The 15,651-nt window shown below is 48.4% G+C and overlaps 1 protein-coding gene and 1 long non-coding RNA gene across 5 annotated transcripts in view; one reads left to right on the top strand and one right to left on the bottom strand.

Annotated features, from left to right (window-relative positions):
- The first annotated feature begins 141 nt into the window (after positions 1 to 141).
- Positions 142 to 10,388, top strand: LOC112629241. Its single transcript, XR_003120552.1, has 2 exons — positions 142 to 451; positions 8,123 to 10,388. It is a non-coding gene; the product is annotated as an uncharacterized LOC112629241 (long non-coding RNA).
- PCSK6 (proprotein convertase subtilisin/kexin type 6) overlaps positions 5,233 to 15,651 on the bottom strand; it is a 192,987-nt gene continuing 182,568 nt past the window's right edge. For 3 of the 4 annotated variants that reach the window (XM_025392766.1, XM_025392765.1, XM_025392764.1), the window contains 2 exons: positions 11,936 to 12,048; positions 8,590 to 10,016 (listed from right to left, as the gene is read on the bottom strand). In XM_025392766.1, the coding sequence (XP_025248551.1) occupies positions 9,919 to 10,016; positions 11,936 to 12,048 (211 nt within the window). In that variant the 3' untranslated portion in view covers positions 8,590 to 9,918. Of the gene's footprint in view, positions 5,624 to 8,589; positions 10,017 to 11,935; positions 12,049 to 15,651 lie in introns of those variants that run through there. The other variant, XM_025392763.1, reaches the window with a different exon arrangement.

The following is a 15,651-nucleotide window of genomic DNA, read 5'->3' on the forward strand; positions in this document are numbered from 1 at the left end:
CGCAGCCGCCGAGTGCGCGCGCAGCTCGCCCGCCAGGCCGAAGCAATCGAAGAGCCACGCCTCCGGGGTCGTTCTTGCCGGAAGTCTTGCCGCGCGCGGAGGGGCTGTGTCTGGTTCTGGGTTCTTTCCTGGGGTGTGTTTGGAGTCTGGAGAACCTATGATTGCAGACGTTGGTGTTTAAAAGTTAAGGCGAATGTGGAAACATCCGAGGGGAACTTTTTCATGCATTAGCGCACCTTGAGGTGGGACGGGAAGCTGTGACTGCTCTCCCTCCACCAGCCGGCGCGGGGACCCGTGGGATTCAGCGAAGGGTCCAGGAGTTCAGGTACCCGTCCTGGGCCTGGGCCTTGGCTCCGGGTTACACTGTGAGATCCCGGGCTAGGTGGCCCGCCTGGAGCAGGTCGCCGGGACAACCCCACAGCTCCGCAAGTCCAACCTGGCCTAGGGCACGGTAGGGTTTGCGGTTAAGCTTGTGGCCTTTAGACTTCTGAATATTCATATGAAGTATGATATACAGAAAAGTGTGCATATGAGGAATTTACAGCGTGATTAATGACCAGAGTGAACACAACTGCTTAGCCGACACCGAGATCCAAAAAACCACTATTCTCAAAGCCTTCCTCTTTCCCAAAGGCAACCGCGAACTCAACACTACAGATTCGTTTTGCTTGCTTTTGATATAAATAGAATCATGCAGTATGCTTTTTTTGGCCTAGTTTCTTTGAGTCTATATTATGTCTGGAGTCCATCCAGGTTGCCTACAGAGATGGTTTGTTTGCTTTCGCTGCTGAAGAGAGTTCCATTGTATATATTATACCATAAATTACTTATTCTGCTGTTGATGTACATCAAAGTTGTTTTCTGTTTAGGGCTATTCTGAGTAATGCTGCTATGAATTTTCTGGTACGTGGATCTGATGCACATTTGCATGAGTTTTTCCTGGAATGGAATTGCTGGGACATAGGGTATGATATCTATCATCAATAAGTAATGTCCAACAGTTATACTAAGAGGCTGAAATAATATATACACTCCAGCGGTGTGTAAGGGTTTTCATGGCTTCCAGCTTCAGCCTTGTTTGCATTTTAAGTCTATAACTTTAGCTATTCTGATGGGTGTGTGGTGGTATTGCACTACTGCTTTGCTTTGCTTTTCTCTAATAACTAATGAAGCTGAGAACTTTCTCATGTGTATGGTGCCCATTCTGATAGCTTCCTTTGTTAAGTGTTCTTTCGAGTCCTTGGCTCATTTTTTTCCTTATGGAGTTGTCTGCCTTTTTTCTTATTGATTCTTGGAATTTCTTTATATATTAGGGATATGAACACACTCTATGGCTTGTCTTTTCACTCTTAATGGTGGTGTTTGATGATTAGAATTTTTTTTTTTTTTTTAAAGACAGGGTCTCGCTTTGTCACCTAGGCCAGAGTGCAGTGGTGCCATCAGGACTCACTACAGCCATGACCTCTCAGGTTCAAGAGATCCTCCCCCTCAGCCTCCCAAATAGCCGGGACTATATGCACAGGCCAAGAGGCCTGGCTAACTTTTGTATTTTTTGTAGAGACGAGGTTTTGACATGTGGCCCAGGCTGGTCTCCAACTCCTAAGCTCAAGTGACCCACTTGCCTCAGACTCTCACAGTGCTGGGATTACAGGTGTGAGCCACCATGCCTGAGAAGTTTCCAATTTTTATGTAGTTCAATTATTTACTTTAGGTTAGTGGATTGGTTGTGTGTGCATGTGCATGTACCTTAAGAAATCTTCCCTTACCCCCATCATATTTTCCTATGTGATCTACTAGACAATTGTTTTGCCTTTCACATTTAGTTCTACAATCCACCTGGAGATGATTCTCCTTGAACTTTTATTGAAGTATGATATACATAAAGAAGAGTGAAAACTGAACACACCCAAGCAACTAGCATCCTCATAAGAACAGGACATCGCCACATTCCAGAAGCCCCCCACTCCTGTCTTCATCTAGTCACCACCCTTGCCCCAAGGGTAACCATTATCCTGACATCTTGTATAGATTTGCTTTGCCTAGTTTTGTATTTATGCAAATGAGGTACTTTACATATTTTTTGCTTAACATTATGTTTGTGTGTAGATGTAGTTCATTTATTCTCACTGTAATATAGTATTTAATTGTGGATGTTTCACAATTTACTTACCCATTCTGCTGTTGATGAACATTTGGGTAATTTTCACTCTGGAGCTTTTATATTATAAATAGTGTACCTACAAACACAATAATATATCTTTATGTGAACGCATATACTGATATATACCCAGGGATGGAATTACTGGGTCATAGGGTTTACTTGTGTTCAGCTTAAGTAGGACACAGTTTTCCAAAGTCGTTGTACCAACTTAAACTCCTTGCTAACGTTTAGTATTGTCTGTCTTTTTAATCTTAGCCATTCTGGTAGATAGGTAATGGTATGAAATTGTGGTTTTAACTGTATTTCCCTAATTACTAACATAGTTGAGAACTTTAAAAAATATATTTATGTTCATTTGGATAACCTCTTTAATGAAGTGTCTGCTTAGGTGTTTTGCCCATTTTTCTACTGGGCTTTTTTCTTTAAATGATTTGTAGGAGCTCTTTATATTGTTTCAATAGGAATCCTTGTGAGCTATGTCTGTAGTGAATGTTTTCTCCCTGTGGCTTGTGTTTTCACTCTCTTAATGGTATCTTTTGATGAACAGAAGTTCTTCATTTTAATACAGTCTGATTTATTAATCTTTCCCTAGTTAATGGTTTTCAAGTATGCTTTGAGAAACTTTTGCCTACTCCAAAATTATAAATATTTTCTTCTAAAAGCTTTATTCTTCCACCTTTTGCATTTAGATCTGCAGTCTCTCTGGCATAGATTTTTGTGTATAATCTAATATAGGGAAGAAGATATATTTTTCCCCATATGGATACTTGGTTGACCCAGCACCATTTATTGAAAAGACCATCTTTTCCCCCACTGCTCTGCAGAGCGACTCTTTTCAAAAATCAAGTGTCCAAATATGTGAGGGCCTGCTTCTGAACTAGCTCTTCTGTTCCATGGGTTTAGTCAGCCATCCTTGCAGAATACAAGCTTTAGAAAAAGACTTACTATTTGTCCCTCAAAAAAAGCTCCCATTTTTTTTCTCAGATTATCTAGTAGTTATCTGGTTATTCTACTCCTTTGCATGTGAACATAAAGTATAGATATGTCTTGTATCTGAAAAGGCACCCATGATTTGACTTGTATTGTGTTGGATCTGTAGATGAATTTGGAGAGAACATCATTACCATATTAAGTATTCCAATCAATGGGCATGTTACAACCCTATATTTATTGAGGTACTCTTTAATTTCAGTAGCCTCTTACAGATTTTGTGTCTAGGCCTTGTATATCCTTTACTAGATTGTGTAGATATTTGACAGATTGTCTAGATGTTTGATAGTTTTTGATGCTACTGTAAATAGTATTTTTGTTTAAAAACTCCATTTTCTAATCATTAGTTTCAACATATTTAAATACAGTAGATGTTTGTATATTGGTGTTACATCCAGTGATCTTGTGAAATTTACTTATTAATCATAATAGTTTTATCTGTAACCATTCTTATGGATTTTCTACATACATAACCATGCTATTTGAGAATAATGATAGTTGGCCGGGTGTGGTGGCTCATGCCTGTAATCCCAGCACTTTGGGAGGCTGAGGTGGGTGGATCACCTGAGGTCAGGAGTTCGAGACCAGCCTGGCCAACATGGTGAAACCCTGCCTCTACTAAAAATACAAAAATTAGCTAGGTGTGGTGGCACGTACCTGTAATCCCAGCTACTTGGGAGGCTGAGGCATGAAAATCACTTGAACCAGGGAGGTGGAGGTTGCAGTGAGCGGAGATCATGCCACTGCACTCCAGCTCTGGGCAACAGAGTGAGACTCGGTCTTAAAAAAAAAAAAAAAATAATAATAATAATGATAGTTTTATTTCGTCCTTTCCAATTATTATACTGGTTATTTTTTTCCTTGTTACACTGGCTGGGATCTTTAGGAGAATGTTGAACAGTAGTGGTAGTAAATATGCTTTGGCAGGCATCACTTCATAGCCAAGAAACTCTAACCAATGATCGTTAACATCACCCATAATGGAACAGATCATGTACTCCCTGCTAGAATGCAGTGAGAACACAGAATGCGACTGTGAGATTCCTGTCAAAGATGCATGACTTGACTCAAAACGTGAGGAAACCTCAGACAAGCGCGCACTGAAGGACAACCTACAAATAACTGGCCTATAGTCTTTAAAAGGTTCCAGATCATGAGGCAAGGAAAGACTGAGGAACTGTTCCAGATGGAAGAACATTAAAGAGACATGATGACTAAGTGAAAAGTGTGATTCTAAACCAGATCGTTTTGCTAAGAACTTTATTGGGACAACTGGCAGAACTAGAATTCAGTCAGAGGTTTAGATGGTAATAACATATCAATATTAATTTCCTGATTCTGATGGCTGTGCAGGAGAATGTCATTGATTCTAGGAAATACCCACTAAAGCATTGGGTGGGGAGGTCATAGGGTATAATATCAGCAACTTACTCTCAAATTGGGAGAGAATTTCTTTATATTGTACTTGGAACATTTTTGTTTTTTGAGATGGAGTCTTACTGTGTTGCCCAGGCTGGAGTACAGTGGTGTAATCTTAGCTCACTGCAATCTCCGCCTCCTAGGTTCAAGTGATACTCATGCCTCAACCTGTCAAGTAGCTGGGATTACAGGCACTCGCCACCATGCCTGGCTAATTTTTATATTTTTAGTAGAGACGGGGTTTTGTCATATTGGCCAGGCTAGTCTCAAACTTCTGACCTCAATAAGTGATTTCCCCTGCCCCCCGTCCCCGCCTCGGCCTTCCAAAGTGCTGGGATTGCAGGCGTGAGCCATCGCACCTGCCCGGTCACTGCAACTTTTGTTTAACTAAAAAAACAACAACAAAATAAACAAAATAACTAAAGAATTAAAATAACTTTAAAAAGTTAAAATAACTAAAAAAATTAAACAAAATAAAGAAGTTAAAATAACTAAAAAATTAAACAAAGTAACTTAAAAGTTAAACAAAATGACTAAAAAACAAAATAACTAAAAATGTTAAACAAAATAACTAAATAATGAAAAAAGTTAAACAAAATAAAACCTAAACTTCATTTAATTCCAGAGAGGACCACCAGGTGGAGTCCTTAGGCCAGAGAGCTTGTTTTAACTTGGGGCCCTTCTGTTGCTGTTTAAAAAAAAAAAAAGAAAAAAGGAGAGGGGTGGTGTCTCTTTACTTCAAAAAGGGAAAGTTGTACAAGTTTCCCGTTCTTCAGCATAGGAATAGGGACAGAAATCATACCATATGTGGTTTTATTCATTTAGGGTATCTCTATGAAGTTGCAAACAATTTTCTTTTTTGATTCCATTTCTTTTGGCCGGAATTTCTCAACCTCGGCACTATTGACATTTTGGTCTGGACAGTTCTTTGTCATGGGGGCTGCTGTGCATTGCAGGGTGCTTAGCAGCATTCCTGGCCTCCACTCACTGGATATGAGTACATCCTTCCAGCTGTGACAACCCAAAATGTCTCCAGACATTGCCAAATGTCCCCTGGAAGACAAAAATTATCCCTGGTTGAGAGAGAACCACTGTTTTTGGCAACAGGATGTTCTCTGCCCTGGGCACTTTGGTTCCTGTTGTCTCAAAAGGGAAGCTAAGATACCTGGTCACCCTTAGTGTGGCTGCTCAGTAGTGGTGAGGGGCTTTGGACAGTGGGACTGAACCCTAGGATCTAAGGTGGGTGCTCAGTGCTGTACCATCTAAGGATGCTGTTCTGTGCTCAGAAAAGCCACAGAGCCTAGGGTATCAGGAAAGGACTTAAACAGCCAACCAGGAAGGATAGAGTCGGGGGTTCGTGTGAGGAAAGCAACAGTGAAGGCTGGGGCAGGGGAGCAGAATCTTCATTTCCCTCCAGCAGCCAGTGCCCAGTGGCCTCCCAGCTGGCTGGGCAGAACCTTAAGATGCTAGAGAATGGCCTTGGTGTATTACTTTCCATCACCCCTGCTTGTTCTTATTAAAATGTTTTTCTTTCCTCCTTCTCTGGGTGCCCCAACATACTCCAAGCTTTTAGGCAAAAGGCCCTCTCCAGCCATATTACCAATAATGCAAATGCAGTGGATGGTGGTCTCCCCAGGTTCAAGGACACTCCACTCCTGGACTCATTTAGACCATGTTGCTATCTATCGATCATTTTTGATTGATTGATTGATTGAGACAGGGTCTCGCTATATTTCTCAGGCTGGCTGCAAACTCCTGGGCTCAAGCCGTCCTCTTGCTTCTGAACCTCCCAAAATGCTAGGATTACAGGTGTGAGCCACTGTGCCTGGCCCTTTTATTTTTTTAAGTTCTGTCTACCCCCCTCCCATTTCAGGCGTGTCTTCTGTAAAATGCAATTCTCACCAGTCCTTTGAAGAGTCACAAGATACAAAGTCAGCAGTGGCCTGGGAGGGATGGGGATGTACACATGGGGTCTACTGTGAGGTGCCCAAGAATTTGGGGATAAGGTCAGATAAACATCACCCCCTGAAAATAAAGCTAGTTTAAAACAAATGCATCATGGCTGCATTTGGACAGCTGCAGAACGATGCCCCTCCTGCAGCCAGCCATCCTCCTTCCCTGGGCACACAGGTGGGAGCAACTTTGCCAATGTGCAGCCCAAGGCAAGGCAGTCACTTCTGTGGGCCTCAGTGTCCTTGTCTGGGAAATGACAGGTTTAGAGGAGGGGACCCATGATCCTGTCACTTAAAATCCATACACATATCCTGCCCGAGTCCAGACAATTTTAACCTCAAGGTTGGACCACTTGTGAGCAGACATTATATTTAGCTGGTCTCTTTCAACAAGGTGGAGTTTAGTGATTAGGACTTGGTGAACAACTTCTCAACTCCCCACCCAAATTGTCAGCCCCAAGATAGGCTTGCCTGGCCCAGCCACTTGACAAGGCTGCCTGGTTGGCTTTCCTGTAGTTGGTGTCCTTTGGGAAATAAAGGGAGTTTCTTCCTTTTTTTTTTGTTTTTTTTTGTTTTTGTTTTTGAGACGCAGTTTCACTCTTGTTGCCCATGCTGGAGTACAGTGGTGTGATCTTGGCTCACTGCAGCCTCCACCTCCTGGGTTCAAGCTATTCTCCTGCCTCAGCCTCCCGAGTAGCTGGGATTACAGGTGTCACCACCACACACGGCTAATTTTTGTATTTTTAGTAGAGATAGGGTTTCACTGTGTTGGCCAGACTGGTCTGAAACTCCTGACCTCAGGTGATCCGCCCGCCTCGGCCTCCCAAAGTGTTGGGATTACAGATGTGAGCCGCCACGCCCGGCCAGGAGTTTATTTCTGATTCAGCTGCAAACATGGTAGACTGTAAGCTCTCAGTGGGCAAAGAGCTCGGATTTATAGATATCTGAGCTCTAGGGTCTAAAAAGGTGCCGTGCACCAGTGGGACTTAACAAGTTGCTGGTTTTAATTCAATGTCAGTCTCATGGGCGGGGAAAGGGGTTGAATCTTTATCCCAAACACACTCATTCCTTCACTGCCTCACACGCACAACTCTGGTCAATTGGTGCTTGTGGTGGCCAGCTGTTGGGTTGTGTGGCCTGCCCTACCTTCTGAGAGCTGCACATTGCTCCCCTCCTCCGCTGCAAAGCTCCCTGCGGCCATATTCTTCTGCACAAGCCTGTCCTTGTAGCCACAGCTGATGACACAGGGAGAGTACCAATGTAAGGCAGGCTGACCAAGTCCTGTCCCTGGGAAAAGAAGAACCAAGAAACAGACCCAGGAAGTTGGCTTGAGGGGTAGGATTTGTACCAGTTTTACTTGGAAGATGCTGGAGGTCTTGTCATTTGTCCCATCAACTGGAGAAGGTGGCTATGAAGAGAAGGGCAGTGCTGCAGTACAGAGAGGATCCAGGTGACATTTAAGGCTGGTTCCAGGGTTCCCAAGGCTCTGCTGCACCCTTCCCTGAAATTCTGAATCCACTCTGGATTCAAAACAATGCCCCTCACTCACTCTTGTTTTCCCCTAAGTCATTTCTAGTGGGTGCATTTCCTTTACTTGAAGCCAGAGGATTCCTAGCAAGTACAAGCTTCTGACCTCACAGAGAGGCCATGGTAAACATCCCAAGGAGTGCATAAGCCATGGGTTCAGGGATTTCAGCCACTGCAGAAGACAAGCTGTAACCTAATTCAATCACAGTTGGCAGCTACCGGTGAAGAGGCTGGCAGTCTGGGCTGTGGGGAGCTTCCCCGTGACAGATGGAAGGGGTCCCTATATCTGGAGAGGCTCTAGAACCTCCTCCCAGTGAGGCTAATGTGGTCTGAAGAGGGTCTCTTTGCCAAATGACATTCTGGGGTTGGGATCTGGGATTTCCCCCACTACTTCCTTACATCATTTGCTAAAGCTCAAAAGCTTCCACGTAATGACATCAAACAGATCTGAAACCACAAATAAAGTAACGTCCACTTAACACTTTGGTCAGCACTCATGTTTCATTTTGTGTGCCTTGGAAAGAAATACAGGCTCCTGTACCATGGGATGTTAACTCTTTTATTAATTTAGGGTTAACATTGTATTTGCTTCATTGATTTCTCTTTCCGAGTTGTAGATTCAATAAACAACATCTGGGTTCTCTCCAGCTCACAGGTGACAAGGCAAATGCACTGTCGTCAAACAGGGGAGCGGGACAATATGGAGAAAGACGAGGTCGAAAAAATTTAAGGCAAATGTTACTTCCCTATTCAAGGGAATTGATCAAGCAGATCTGTGCATTTCAATGAAAATATATGAAATATTTGTCAAAATAATTAACATCGGTAAAAATTACAACATGTAGCTTATAAAATGCCTACACAGGTTTGGCAGAATAAATCCAACTGTGTCATGTAGACTCGTAATATACACAGACACAGGAGCATCCACCTTAAAAACGAGTCTTCTGAAGGGCAGAGGCCAAATGTATTTTAAAAGTAATTCCATAAAATGGGAAGTGATGGATGATTAACAGTGGATGGGCTGGCTTTACATTTTGTTCAGAGGAATTGCTTGGCCATCGGGGTACCTTTTGGCTGGCCACAGAATGCCTCCTGTTGCCCCTCCTCAGAAGGCTCTGCATCAGGTCGAGGTGGTCCTTCAGGCCATGAGACTCCTGAAGACACAGATAGAACATGGTAACAAGGAGAGCTCGGCTTGCTCAAAGGAGAACGCTGCGGGGAAAGAATCTTCTGGTCTGGGTTTGGAATTTGACTTTCTAAGCCACTGCTGCAGTTTCAGAAGTAGCTGACTATGTAGAAATAGATACTCCAGCCCCAGTGGTCATACATTTTATGCCCTCAAACCTATCTTATTTATAGTCTGACCAAACCGTCCCCAGACTGCTCAGTGGCAGGCAATAAGCAGGTAGACTGCTGGCCCTTTGTCACATGTGAGGATGGCCCAGGGTTCGCCGGCTGGGCCAGGGAGATTTACTACAGAGCCGCAGAAAAGCACGGGGAGAAGAGTGATGTGTGATGCCAAGCGTCTTTCTTTTCTGCTTTGGTCTTGAAGATTCAGTAAACTTATGGTCCCAGAAGCTGCTCCAAAGCCAGAGCTGTGGATTCCCAGAATTCATTTTGTTCCTGTTACAGTTTGTCAGAAGACTGAAGCCAGCAAGCAGCATTTGAGAGGATATCACCATTTTAGGAACACTTCCTTAACAGCCACCACCCACCTGGCTTGAGTGCCCAGAGATGCTGCTCCTGGGGAGTAAAGCTGTCAGGTGCAGGGCAGCACCCCTGAAACAGGCTCTGGCCGACAGTCTGGAGGAGGGTGGACGGATGGATGGATGGGGGTCCCTGCCCTCTGTGGGCAGCCAGACACCCTTACCCGGCCAGGAGGCACGTGCGGCAGCAGAACTGAATGAAGAGTTTCCGTTCACACAGCCGGTTAGACTTCACCATCTCGCAGAATGTCTCATCAGCTGGGGCCCAGCATCAGGAAAGGAAAAGGAGGGAAAGGTCAGTCTTTGGTGCCTGTAAAGATTGTTTCAAGGCCAGGCGCGGTGCCTCATGCCTGTAATCCCAGCACTTTGGGAGGCTGAGACGGGTGGATCACCTGAGGTCAGGAGCTTGAGACCAGTCTGACCAACATGGTAAAACCCCATCTCTACTAAAAATACAGCAATTAGCTGGGCATGGTGGTGGGCACCTGTAATCCAAGCTACTTGGGAGGCAAAGGCAGGAGAACCACTTGAACCTGGGAAGCAGAGGTTGCAGTGAGCTGAGATCGTGCCATTGCATTCCAGCCTGGGCAAGAAGAGCAAAACTCTGTCTCAAAAATAAATAAATAAATAAAAATAAAGATTGTTTCAATCATTCCACATATGCTGGGCATCAGTGGTGCTCTGGGCAAGAGGGACACAGACGGAGGTGGGCAGCAGGATGGCAGCCCTTGAAGTCCCTCTCCTGCAATGCACTTGACTCTGAGAGCCCTGTGTGGCAGGGGGCAGGGGGGCAGGGGGGGGCACTGGTGTATGGGTCTTTTGCTGAGTCTAAGTGACAAGGGGCTTCATGAGCAGGATGTGGGGGTGGTGTGGGAGGGATCTCGGGAGAACACCCAGCCTGGGCCCGTGGGGCACATGTGCACCTGTCTTTCTGGACAACTGTGCTGGCGGTGGAGCTTAGGAGGAAAACCCTGGGGGAGGCCGGAGGACAGGCCTGGAGGCAGGTGGGAATGGAAGCTGCTTCCAGGGTGGAGGGGGCACCCCGGACAGGGAGGAGTGGGGATGGGAGGAAGGAAGCTGCTGTGGACAGGACTTGCTGAGGACGCAGCTGCAGCAAGGTGTAGAGGCCTTTGAGGATGCATCATCTGTGGACCTCGAGGCCCTCCAGTGGCAACCACACTTTTTTGGGCTGGATACAAAACCTGGGCAGGTGACTTCCTAAAGAGGGAGTTTCCAGGCCTTTGAAGGGACATAATTAGACAACCTTCCCACCCCCGCCCCACCAAAAAAAATAATAATAATAACAGTAACAAGGCAAGGAGGCATCCCAGGGCCCTCTACAAGCTCCATGCTCTGCCAGGGCAGGGCCAGTGCCAGCTTCATGCCCAAGGACCATCTGCCCTGACCCAGGGACACTGGAGCAGACCGCCTTCCTCTTCTGGCTGTCAGAATGTGGTGCCCAGAGCTGGCCCCATGTGGCTCCACCCTGCTGCTTGCTGGGCCAGAGTCCCCTTCCCTGCCAGTGTGTCTATAATGGCTCCTGCACTGGACCTCCAGGCCCGAGTCTTCTGCCAACCCTCCTTGTTGCCTGGAATTCCCAAACTGGGCACTTATCTTCAGTCCCCTTTTAAGTTTCTGTTTTCACAACTTGTCCTTGTCCCCCATCCCACTGCAGAGCCAGGGCTCTCCTGCAGCATGGATATGGGTCCATGCTGGATCCCTGTGGAGCTGGGATTGCTGCTGCTGAGCGTGTTCTTGACTCTGGGCTCTGTCCCCCTCATCCTGAGGCCCTCCAGGCTTCCTGGCTTTGACCCCCAAGGTCAGGCTTCTTTTATGGGATGTCACACCCAGGTCACGGGGGCCTATGGCATGACAGTGGGAGCAGTACAAGGACAAAATCATTTTTAAGAGTCACTCAATAAACAGATCAGCAGTGGCTGGGAGGCCTCTCTGGTCAATGTGTGAGAGGCCTAGAGGGAAGTTGGGAGACAGGGCAGCTGTCTTCCAAATCAGCTAGAGGAATCCCAGACAGTCAATCAGATCAGGGGCACGAACACCTGTCTGTGGAGCCGCTGTGCCTGTGTGGCTTTGCTTTTCTCTTTTGAGCACAAGCTGGCCAGCTGAGCTCCTCCACAGGCAGCCCCAGGGTAACCCAGGGTAACCCTGCTGCTGCTCACCGTTGCTGCACGTGTGGTTGGTGATGCAGGAGGTTCCCAGCTGTGTGAAGCCCGTCTTACACCTGCTGCAGTTCCTGCTGGAGCCTGCACAGCTCAGGCAGTTCTCATCACACCTGTGGGAAGACACCATTCCTGCTAAGGCTGGGGAAGAAGCCCAACCACTCTGGGCTCCTTTCCCAGAACCTTCACCTCCCTGCACCTCCTTCCCACCCCCTCAGCCTCGGTCCTCTGTGGAGAGGCTGTGTCCCCCACCATTCCCTGACACAGGGGCCAAGTGTCTGCATGTCTTTTCTCCTGTCTGACCTCACTACTGCCCTGGGAGGGCAGAGACAGCCATGGCCAGTTAGCAGGAGCATGCCCAGGATCAGGGGCCAGGCCCAGGCCTCCGAGGCTTCCCGCAGCTCACCTGGACACCCTCCTGGTCCCTGGCACCCAGTCCCCCCCCCGCCCCACATGGCTCCCAGAGCTTTGTCAGTCTGCTCTGTCCAGCGGCTGCCAGGCTGCGATGGCTGTAGGCTTGGGGTCCAGGCCAGACTCCACCCAGGGATGTGACACACCTGACTCGAGCTGACCAGAAGGCTGCTGTCACCTATATGTGGCCATGCCTGCTTACCCTCGGGGAGTGGGAGAGATGCCCCACAATTCCTGCCCCTCTCGGACAGTCCTGGTCCAGCCTGCACAGACAGAGACCACGGCCAGGGCTATTTCTAATGCAGGGTAAACGTGATCTCAGAGGAGGGTTGGTGCACTACAGCCCAAGGGCCACAACCAGCGTTTATCCTAGACCACAGTCACACTCATTCATTTACAATCTTTTGTGTAGCAGTGGCTGAGCTCAGTAGCTGTGACGGAGGCAGTGTGGCCCCAGAAGCCTGAGCGATTGACCATTTTGCCCTTTACAGAAAGCACTTGCCGATGCGGGCCGAGTGCTTGAAGGAGTGCACCCCGGCTGTGCTGCTGCCTGTCCTCAGTCCACGGCCCGGTGACTCAGTCTCCACAGTGCTTGCATCAGCTGCCCACCTCCCCATTGTTGCCAGCTAAGGGTGGAACAGGCCCCATAGGCAGGGCTTGGAGCTTTGTTATGCTGATGCCTGGGCCTCCCTGGGGGGCAGTTCTTTGCTTTATATAGATGCCCCCTCCCTGCTGTGTGAAGCCTTCCATGCCCAGATGCCAGGCCTGCTCGTGGGGCTCTTTGCAGAGCAGCCCTCTGATGGGGTCTGGTCTCATCACTGACTCTGCTGCTCTGGAGCCCCAGCTGCAGCATTGCTTCAGCCCGGGGGGGAGGTGGGTTTTATTCCTAGTGTGTCTGAGGATGCTGAGCCTAGAGCTCAAGTCCTTGGTCTGTAATTGTAAATGTGTAACCCCCACAGGCAAACTCACATCCAGGAGCCTTTCTAATGTTCCTATCCAGGCCGCCCCAGAGGAAAGGACAGGTCAGACTACTTGCCAGAGGGGGTTGTGCACTTGTGGGAAGCCCCACGGGTCTGCCCCCATCATGCTGCCCCCTCCCCACACCTGGTCTTGCACATTCTGGTGGCACAGCCACCAACCAAACCCTTATGCCCCAGTATAGGGTATGACTTTCCCCACAGACCCTCTGGTTTCTCTTACAGACAATGCCACTGGTGAGAGGAGAACCAGGGCCGAGCTGAGTCATTTAAAGAGATGTCAGTGGTCTGGAGGACCCAGGGGCCCAGTGCTCCCAGGCCATGGCTAAGGGTTGCTTCATCTATGAAGAACTGTGGTGAGGAGTGGGCTGCGGTGGACAGCCAGGCGGTTACGGCTTGCTTGCTTCTTCAAATACAACCTCACTGAGCTCAGTACGATGGCAGGGGCCTCGGTTTTCCCCTGCTCTATACCAAGTTGCCACACACTTAGCAGCTTAAAATAACACCGACTCAGGGGCTCCCCGTTATGCAGGCAGAAGTCCAGGCAGGCGCAGCTGGGCTCTCCACTGAGGGTCTCATGAGGCTCAGGGCAAGGTGGTGGCCAGGCTGGGCTCTCCTCTGGAGGTTTAGGGAAATAATCCATCACCATTCTGCTCAGGGAGAGGGGTGATGCCCCCCTCCCCATTAGGCCAGTGCAGACGGCTCTCCCTGGGAGACCCTGTGTTTCCTGTGTAGCTCCTGCTTTCCATCAGGATTACTGTACCCAGCAGCGGGTCCTCGTAGGCAGCAACAGCTTTGGGCAGGGTGGCTTTTAAGATGCTTCTGGTTCTGCAACCATCTATGGTACCTACTTTACCCCCAAACACCTGCAACCATCTATGGTACCTACTTTGCCCTGCCACATTCTGGAAGGACAGGGATGCCTAATGCAGCCCTCTCTCCCTGTTCCCTTGCAGAGGCCACTCCCATCAGCCTCCTGCCTGTTCAGGAGCAGGATGCAGAAGACTGATGCTTTCATGCTCCAGCCTGCATGCAGAATGCTCATTGGCAGAAGGCATGCCCCTTCAAGGTGTGCCCCTGAGAGTCTCTGTCCCCGCTAAGCCTGGGGGCAAGTGGAGGAAGGGCCAGGGCATGAGAAATTTGTCTACCCCTCTGGCGAGCACTCCACAGAGGCCTCTTTTTCTTCCAAGTTGTCCAGGCTGGCTCTTGCTAGGTCCTCTCACTAGGTCTTAAGGGTGTCCGGCCCCTCTCTTAAGGAACTTATCATGCATTGTTCTCAGCTTCGGGCCTCAGCTTCCACCTGCAGTTGCCAACCCAGCAGGCCTGCGTCCTGGCCTGCTTGTTTCAATGCAGCTCTTGTCTGGCCACATGCTCCCTCGGAGCTGCCTGGTACAGCAGCAGCGGACGGCCGCAGCGTCCACCAGCATTCTGGGGCCTGGAGGATGCCTGTGGTTCTCTACCAGCTCAGGCTGTCCCAATGGGGAGAGATCCTGCAGAACCAAGGGGACCAAGGCCTTGCGTCCTTTGGGAGGAGTCCACACTGACGCTCTTCCTGGGGGTGCTTCTCCAAGACCCGGTGTGTCAGCCCCAGCACTGTCAGCCTCTGCAGGGCCGAAAGCTTCCCCTTATGTGGGAACAATACCCAGGAAACTCCTGTCCTCCACTGCCCAAAGAGGTTTGTGGCGGGGCTGCCACCTGCTGCCTCCTGGGGGGCAGGGTGTGCCAATGCCTCTGGCTGCCTGCAGGGGTCCAGTTGCACAGCTGTGGACATAATCAGCATGCCCTGAAATCCAGGGCATTTGACAAATGCAAGTGATTATCACTGTTTAATTCCAAGTTCTCCCTGGATTGCTATATTTAATTATCTGAGAACCAGCTGACTGGTTAACATGAAAGGTTTAACTTCAGACAACTGTGCCCAGGGCCCTGTGCAGGACTCAGCAAGGCTGCACCTTGCAAGCGGGTGGCAAGTTTCCTATTTTACAGCAATCCAGTAGAAGGGGCTGATGCTTGCAGAGATACGTAACCGCCACCAGGTCCCTGTGGGTCACACAAGTGCCAGGACTCGGTGGTCCCTCATGGGCTCACTGTAGGGTTTGTTTCTAGCGGAATAGGTTACAACCCATAGTGGTTCTTACACACAGCCTGGGAGGCAGACCCCATTGCGGGGTGAATCTACCAGTGCTAACAGGTACCCAGCTGGGAGCCAGTCATGGGCACCCCTCCTGCTCTGACACAAGCCTTTGAGGGCTCCCTCATTTTAAGTCTTTTTCAGACGGAAGCCCCACGATATGGTTTGAACATTTGTCCCCTCCAAATCTCATGTTG

This window comes from Theropithecus gelada, chromosome 7b, assembly GCF_003255815.1.
Source record: "Theropithecus gelada isolate Dixy chromosome 7b, Tgel_1.0, whole genome shotgun sequence".
NCBI classification, from domain to species: domain Eukaryota; kingdom Metazoa; phylum Chordata; class Mammalia; order Primates; family Cercopithecidae; genus Theropithecus; species Theropithecus gelada.